This window comes from Scyliorhinus canicula, chromosome 18, assembly GCF_902713615.1.
Source record: "Scyliorhinus canicula chromosome 18, sScyCan1.1, whole genome shotgun sequence".
Taxonomy (NCBI): Eukaryota; Metazoa; Chordata; class Chondrichthyes; order Carcharhiniformes; family Scyliorhinidae; genus Scyliorhinus; species Scyliorhinus canicula.
Window position 1 is genome coordinate 37,359,459 of NC_052163.1, and position 8,722 is coordinate 37,368,180.

The 8,722-nt window shown below is 40.6% G+C and overlaps 1 protein-coding gene across 2 annotated transcripts; it reads right to left on the reverse strand.

Moving 5' to 3' along the window:
• Positions 1 to 1,250: 1,250 nt before the first annotated feature.
• On the reverse strand, positions 1,251 to 8,026 carry zgc:174863 (uncharacterized protein LOC100136852 homolog). Of its 2 annotated transcripts, none has more exons than XM_038777210.1 (7): positions 7,428 to 8,026; positions 6,521 to 6,605; positions 6,100 to 6,426; positions 5,099 to 5,395; positions 4,549 to 4,695; positions 2,338 to 2,363; positions 1,251 to 2,254 (listed from the first exon to the last, which is right to left on the reverse strand). In XM_038777210.1, exons 2-7 carry the CDS (start codon positions 6,585 to 6,587, stop codon positions 2,225 to 2,227), a joined length of 894 nt encoding a protein of 297 aa, XP_038633138.1. In that variant the 5' UTR covers positions 6,588 to 6,605; positions 7,428 to 8,026; the 3' UTR covers positions 1,251 to 2,224. The 2 variants fall into 2 exon arrangements, with proteins under 2 accessions (XP_038633138.1, XP_038633137.1); XM_038777209.1 differs by having other exon boundaries at positions 6,521 to 6,608.
• Between the last annotated feature and the right edge of the window lie 696 nt (positions 8,027 to 8,722).

The following is an 8,722-nucleotide window of genomic DNA, read 5'->3' on the forward strand; positions in this document are numbered from 1 at the left end:
CGTTGGATTGTGATAGATTGTGTGGCACAGCCAGGGCATGGTGCTGAGTTGAGTAGTCCAGAGTGGCAGCAGCCAGATTACATCTGCTGGTCTGGGAGAGCACTCCTGTTCCTCACTGCCCCACAAACATTGCTTCAAAGAAACTGCTTTTTCACGCCTTTTCAGCGCAAAAAGTACAAATGTACGCTCAATCTGCACCATTAAAAATATCAGTATCCTATTCATTTCATTGCTCCAAAATTTATATATTCAAGGTCTATCATCTGAAGGAGGAAGGCACTTCACGAGAATGTTCATTAAGCATTTAGAAGATACACCATTTTTACGCATAAGCAAATTTTTTCCCAATTAAGGGGCAATTCACCTACCTTGCACATCTTTTTGGGTTGTGGGGGTGAGACCCACGCAGACACTGGAAAAATGTGCAAACTCCACATGGACATACACATAATCAATTGATACAAAATAGCAGTAAAGGAAAAAAAAAGTGATTTATAGTATTTAAAATGTATTTACAAATGATATTGATCCCAGTTTCAAATTCCTAGGGGTGCACATCACCAAATATCTATCCTGGTCCACTCACGTCGACGCTATCACCAAGAAAGCACAACAGCGCCTATACTTCCTCAGGAAACTAAGGAAATTTGGCATGTCCACATTAACCCTTACCAACTTTTACAGATGCACTCTAGAAAGCATCCTATCGGGCTGCATCACAGCCTGGTATGGCAACTGCTCGGCCCAGGACCGCAAGGAACTTCAGAGAGTCGTGTATACCGCCCAGTCCATCACACAAACCTGCCTCCCATCCATTAATTCCATCTACACCTCCCGCTGCCGGGGGAAAGCGGGCAGCATAATCAAGGATCCCTCCCACCCGGCTTACTCACTTTTCCAACTTCTTCCATTGGGCAGGAGATTCAGAAGTCTGAGAACATGCACGAACAGACTCAAAAACAGCTTCTTCCCCACTGTCACCAGATTCCTAAATGACCCTGTTATTTACTGACCTCATTAACACTACACCCTGTATGCTTCAACCGATGCCAATGCTTATGTAGTTACATTGTATATCTTGTGTTGCCCTATTATGTATTCTCATGTATTTTCTTGAATTTTGTTTAATTCCCTTTTCTAATGATCTGTTGAGCTGCTTGCAGAAAAATACTTTTCACTGTACCTCGGTACACGTGACAATAAACAAATCCAATCCAAATTGAAAATAACATAATCAGTCGAATCAGATATTACAAAAAATAGATTTATTTTTCAGTTAAGAAAAGGTTCCATCAAATAGTTAGACCAGCATAGGGGCTGGTTTAGCTCACTCGGCTAAATTGCTGGCTTTTAAAGCAGACCAAGCAGGCCAGCAACACGGTTCGATTCCCGTACCAGCCTCCCCCGACAGGCAACGGAAAGTGGCGACTAGGGGCTTTTCACAGTAACTTCATTGAAACCTACAGTAAGCGATTTTCATTTCATTTTTTTTCATTTCATAGTCAATCAACATATTGGAGAATTAAATGTTTCATTTTAATTACATTAAACCGATTTACAATTCATCACGTGGAAATATAATTGCATAATTTTTTGCAACAGGAAATACTCTTGCTACTTCAGTTTTCTCATGTAGTTGCATGCAATGGTATTTTCTCTCCTGGGTGAAAAATACAGTCCAGCACACAAGCCCTTTCACAATATTTCTGTAATCAACCTGCAGGAAGCACATTTTCAAAGTACGAAAGAGTCTCTAAGATCTTATTCTCCTTTTACAGAGTGCCGTGGAAGTCACAAACAAATCCAGGTGTAAAATAGGGATATCCTTGAAAAACGGCCAGGATTGAGACCAAGCTCTCTAGTTTGTGGCGTTCTTATGTTTTGTGGATCAATTGATTTATGAATGGTGTTAGTATACAACCAGTATGTGGCATTGGTTTTCTGTCGACGAAAACAAATAGTGAAGAGTCCACAAAGTGGCAGAGGCAGAATTACTTTTCATAACAGTCCCCTAAAGATAGTTGGAGATCCTGGAAAGCAAACCAACAGTGCTTGAAATAATTTGTCTGATGTAAATTCACCTTCCACTATTCAGACGATACAGAAGGACATGGCTGGGATGTGATGTATGTTTGAAGCATCATATCGCAAAAACGTTCTTAAAGTAATCCATATTAATGCATTCATCGCATGCAGAAATAAGACGTATTCACTGCAATCATTATTAAATGTCAGCATCATGTGAGCTTGACATCTGTTAAAAGGAAAAAAAAAATTATTAAACCAGTGAGACAGAAAGCTTCCAAAAATTAATTAGATGTTTGAAATCGCACCTACCATTGGCATTGCCGACTGTCTTCTAGCTGTTGAAAGTAAAACAAAAGAAAAAATAATTAATTTATTTTTTCTTGTACGAAATAGTTCGTTATTTGTTGGGAGTTCCACAACTCCGAGTCATATATATGAAAAACAGCAATCTCTGTACAATTGTGATCATTTTTACAGTCATGAACAATGCTCACATTTTCCTTAATTAACTTTTAAACAACTTCTCCGACTTACTTGTCCAGTGCTAAAAAAAAATGATCTTACAAGAAATAATAACTGCAGTCACCTATCCGCCTTACAATTTTCCTTCTTCCAACTTGACTTAGTGATTATGTAGTGGTTATGTTAACAAACTATTAATTCAAAAAGTTAGCCAATTCTAGTAATCCCAAGGACAGGTATTTAAATCCTAATATCACAGTGCAAAACCTTGAATTCAATTTTAAAAATAATGCTTGGTATTGGTAAAAGGTGACCGTGAAGCTTCAGTCAATATTAGACCATGTCACAAAAACCCAAAGGGTTCACGAATCTCTTTTTTTCAAAGGAATCCTATAATTCTTACTGTGCCAACCTTATATGTGTCTCAAGTCCTACACAAATGTGCTTCATTCTTAACTAGCCTCTGAATTGGTCCAGCAGGTCAGTCAATTATATCAGGCTACAAAGAAGAATACTTTTAGGGCCTGTTCTGTGCTGTACTGTTCTATGTTCTATGTTCTAAATGTTGATCACACCTCGAGCATGATGGTTTTGAAGTTGACTTTCCTGCATGGTGAATGTTTCCTTACTTCCCCGACCTGATTGTTTTTTCCCCATATTAAACACTACAACTTGTGATTTGAAATACTGTCGATGACTCAGTCCTACACCTATCTCTTCCAATTCTGTTCAATGGTTGGCTCTGGCTCAATAGAAGGTGCTCCAGAACTATTCAGTCTGACTCATCTAAAGTTTTCTTACATTCTCTAGCTAGAAGCTGGGTAGCAGCAGAAGATGGCTTATAATGGCACATTATCAGCCAATTTTACACCTAACTACTTCAACCAACTACGATGTAAGGAAATCTGAAGATTATAACCAATTAGGGAAAATTCAAAGCATTAACTTATTTTTATTAATTAAACAAATATTCGGCGAATGTGTTCATGCTCAGTAAGGTCACAGTACTGGACATCCAATGATTCAGCTGCGATGAATGTAGGAAATGGTTATATATATTGTATGATGTGTTGGTTGCAGTAAGGTTATTAAAATAACTTAGAATGAATGAAATGAAAATTGTTTATTGTCACAAGTAGGCTTCAATGAAGTTACTGTGAAAATCCCCTAGTTGCCACATTCCAGTGCCTGTTCGGGGAGGCTGTTACAGGAATTGAACCATGCTGCTGGCCTGCCATGGTCTGCTTTCAAAGCCAGCGATTGAGCCCAGTGTGTTAAACAGCCCCAGTTTAGGTTGAGGTATCCAGATTATAAATCTGTTAAACTATGATTAAGAGTTTACAGCTAGGCAGCCTGGGATATCACTCATGGGAGACGCTGGATCTGTTTGAGTTTCATTTTCAGCCCTGCCCTGTGTCTGTTATCTTTAGTTTAATTTGTAGAGCTCTGCTCTGGATTCTGAGGAAAGAAACTGTGTTTCTCGGACTGACTTCTGAAAGCTTCTCTCCAAAGGACTTTGTGTAAATCTGTAAGCCACTAAGTGTTAACTTTATTAAAAAGTAGCATTTGACCTGTGTGTGTAGATTTTGTTGAACTGAAATTGTGGATGTATACTCAAGGACCTTTCTTTTTTATAGAACTTTTTAACTGTTAGTTGAAAATCGTTTTTCCCCCTGTATGTTAATGGAGTTAATCCTGTGTTATTAATAGTGTCAGTGGAATCCTTTCCTCACAATTTACAAATTGAAAAGTTGTTGGGGTCCAGTTACCTAATATAAATTGGGGTTTGGTCCAGGTACTGGAACACTAGCTAAGAACCTATCTATATACACAAATCTGGGACGTGAACAAGAATGCCAGATAGAATTCGAAGACATCGAGAGTGCTTGAGATCCCGTTCCCTTTTTCTTGGCCAGACAATGTGGATAAACCAAGTTATCAGGTTTCCAGATTATGGGGTGTATTCAGAAACAAAAATCAAGCAAAAGTTATTTTTCAATAAGATGATCTTGGAATTTATGTTTTAAGAAACCAGAAGCTTTAACAAAATCACCACACCTGCACGTGCATTTCTCCTGAATCGAAGAATCGCTAAGATGACTATTCCAATTGCAAGTGCGCCAACAATGATGAAGATAGCTGTGAGAACCTTAGTCTTTTTCTCTTCACTTTGGCGATCAGTATTAGGTTCGTCCAAGAAGGGAACTGAAAGGTTGGGTAGAAAAACATAATTAATTGTAATTTCCAACTTCAACCTTTGAATGTATGATAATGCTGATATTAATCATATAGAGATATGCTGAAGTTTGAACTGCACAGAGTAAAATGATTGCAGCAGTTTAAAAGGAGGCCCCACAACCTTCTCAAGAAAACCAGCTGTGGGTAAAAAATAGGATTTTGTGGCATTGCACACATCTTCCAATATAAGATAAAACTACTACTAATAATTAATCATCTTTATTGCCACAGTAGGCTTACATTGCAAGGAAGTTAATGTGAAAAGCCCCTAGTTGTCACATTCCTGTGCCTGTTCAGGTCTTTAAAATCAGTGATTTAAACAATTATTTAAATTTTCTGAGATTGTTTTGAATAAATGGTGTGGACTTACTTGGAAAATGCTTCTTAATCTCATATTTAGGCTCTTCCACGTTCCTCACAACACATGTGTAGTTGCCATCCAAAGCATTTTCTGCAACTGTGATTGGAAGTATACTGGTCATCTTGAACAGTCCCTGTTGGGTCTCTACGCTACTAGTTTTGGCGTGAGAGGTGAGGTCCGTTTTCTCATAGACAAACCAGTGAATCTCAGCGAGAGGATACCCAGTTGTTTCACAAATCAGGTCCGTTGTTCTCATTCTTCTGGTGATGTTTGATGCCAAACTCACTTTTGGCAAACTGTACGGAGCTAAACATAAATTACATCCTTATTAACGTAATGGGAGAGGTGTAGAATAACATAGGCGCAGTTTTTATACTTAGCCCGCCAGCAAGCAATACACAACACTAATTCCCAGATTTATGACAGTCATTGCGTTGAATTTCGGTTACTTAAAGTAAGGAAAGTGTAGGGGTGAAGAAAATATTCAGTGGTTCAAATTTGTGATTTTGATCTAATTTCTGAATATGTGAATTCAATACTGTTCAGGGGACTTCAGATTGTGCTTTCCCCTTTATTGTGATCATTTTTGTCTGATTGAGAAAGTAGCTTATATGGATGGCTTGCATATTTTGTCACAATATATCTGTATCTGTTTCATAATGGATTATTGTCATGGGTGCTAGTTATTGAGATTGATTACATAGTAAGTATTGGCTGGACGTCAAATGATGATTATCCTGTCTTACAATGTGGTCATCCAAAACATCAGTACATCCTCTCCTAACTTCAGTGGCCGAAATATGTTTTGAGATATCCTGAAGAGATTAAAAGTGTTCTACAAATGCAAAGTCATTATTTGTTCTCTCAACATGACCCTCATTATAACTTACTGTTTGCCTAGCTCACATGTCAAGCTTTTAGATGTGAGAATGAAATTGGCATTTATTGCCAAGTGAAGGCAACCAATAATTTACCAGGGAGAATATCAGGAAAATAATACTCGTGCCCACCTTTAACCTTCAGTGCGATGATTTTACTGGCATAACCAGCCGTTGTTGCCACAAAATATTTATAGATCCCTTGATCTGTCAGTTGTGTGTTCTGGATCAACAATGATACATCTTGTGAATCTGGATGAAGGAATTTAATTCGATTTTGAGGTACTTCCTTATCAGCTTCGAACCTAAATAAGGATGTTACGTTTTCATTTTTTTCCACTTTACTGAGTTCAATAAAACTAAATGTTTTCTCTTTTGTTGATTTGATTGAGCAGGGCAGTTTAGTGTCTTCATTCAATATTCCTGTCACTGAAACCTCACAATCTAATGTCACAAAGCCTGAAAAACAAGAATTTCCATTAGCTCACATTACCTCAGTTATAATCGGTGTTCGATGGGCTAGAAATTGAGTAGCACTTAGTACAGTACTTACTTTGTGCAAAGGATGCACTTCTGCACAAGACAACATAAAGGAAAATTGTTGTACTGTGTAAACCCATTCCTGGAATTCAGGTTACCTGCTAATTTGAAGACAAAGAAAAAATTAATCAAAAATACAGGGCTGAATTTTTCAAAAGGTCAGGTCCCGTTGTTGGATCTGAAAGCTGCAGACAAATTTGCTCCGGTGGGCAATGGGACCCAGGCATGGCATTTTTACTGGAGCTGTCCAATTAACAACATTTGAGGACAATGACCCGCCCCTTGCACCCTCCATCCCCCAGAGCAAACTAGAGGTCTGGCAATTCAGCAGTCTTGGCAGCAGCATCGATAGTAGCGGCTGCCTCTTGAAGGAGAGGGCACCTCAATGCCAAGGAAGGCAGCGTTCAGCAGGCTCCTGCTATAGGAAGCGAGGGCGGGGGAGAGATTATCCCAGCAGCCACTTTGGGTCTGTGGGTGGCCATTGCCACTCGGGAGCCTTTCCATAGGCAATGGAATTCTCTTCAACCTCTCCACAGACTCTCCACAGGAATAGGTTAATACAGTAAATTGGATGGGCAATTTAGCAAAATAAATTTGGTCTATCTGGATTACCCTGCACAGTGCTGGCATGATTAGGGTCCTCTATTGGCAATGTGCTATGCTGGCAGGAAGATGTTAGACTACTGCTAGTTCGCCTGCTGCCTCCCAATTAAAGGCTGGGAAAATCCAGCCCTCAGTCATCATCTATATCAAGCCAGATTCACTTTGGCACCAGAGGTAGGTTTTATCAGGAATGTTAAGGCACTGTATACGGTTGGAATATTCAAACACACGTCAGATATATTTACATTGCCAAGAATGTTTGCTTTACACAAGTGTCAACAAAGCAATTTGTTAAGTTTCTAAAAGTCAGTCTGTACCTTTGCTTTACAAGCGGGGGGGAAAAACGAGCCCCAACCAGTCCCACACAAGACGCAGGGGGTGGGTGGTGTTCAAACCGACCAAGGAACGGTCACCATTCAAAGTCCAGCACTGCCACAACTGTCGTGGATGATTCAAGGATGTGGACACAGAACATCTCAGCTGGACCCGGAACCAAGTGCTGGGATCTGCGGGGAGCGAGTCAGGGCTGCCGGCTCTGGATGTACTGTCCAGTCTGGGATCGTTGCCTGCTCCTGTGAGCTTGCGTTGAGAACAGACAGCGAACAAAGATTTAGCTGTAGCTGATCGGCGCAGTCCCCGCACAGTTCCGCATTTGAAGTGAACACAAGAGCTGCCTCTCCCGCTCGCTTTTCTTCCTTGTTTGTCAACTTTCTGTTTCGAAAGAATTGGTCAGCAGCGGTCGAGTTGGCTCAGAAAGACATTCAAGTTAGAAACAAAAAAAAATCCGGAATAAATAAATGTATCTGAGTTTCGAGCCCTCAGCGATCTCTCCCCACCAGCACTGGGGTTAAACTTGCAACACTTCATCCTAAATATCCTTCGTCTTGATTGTTCCAGGAAGTCATAGGAACAGAGGGCTGGGTCAACTAGAAACTGAAACCAAATCACTTGGGGAATTCCCGGCTTTGTATTTAAGGCCACTTGTTGCTTCTGTGAAAACTGTGCTTTCCCCTTCATTGTCCAACCTGGGGGATTAGTCCTGGAATGTTGCTTAAGGAAGCTCCAAATAATTTATTTTTCGTTTTACTCATTCAATTATTCTGAAGTTATCATATTTCACTTCTGGTGCAGCAAAAGAGAGGGGGGGGGGAATAAAAAACATTAATGGGACTGAATTCTCCACTCTCCCCACCAGCAGTGAGAATTGTGATTGGGCAGAGAATAGCGCAATGGATAAATGGCGATTTGCACCGCTTCCGGCGTCATTTTCCAGTCTCCTGCTGATGGCATGAGTGAAGTTCAGGGCCAGCGGGCCCTGCTAAATCGCCATTAGCCTGGATTTAAATCTCATTAGCGGGTTGCAGGCTGCATGCTCCACCCCTCCGCGATGCTCCACTCCTCTCAAGCAGAAGTCATGCCGGTGCGAATTGGTGCAAGTATTTACAAACGGCGCCTGGGCGCCATGGCTGTTGAGGGGAAGCGAGAGGATAAAGAAACTCAAAAACTCTCAAAGGTTGTCTGACTTGCTGGGGGTGACTGCCTGAGCCGGGAGAAATGACCAGGTGCCAAGCCTGTAGACTTGGGGTGTCCCCTCAGGATCAGCGTGGCTTGC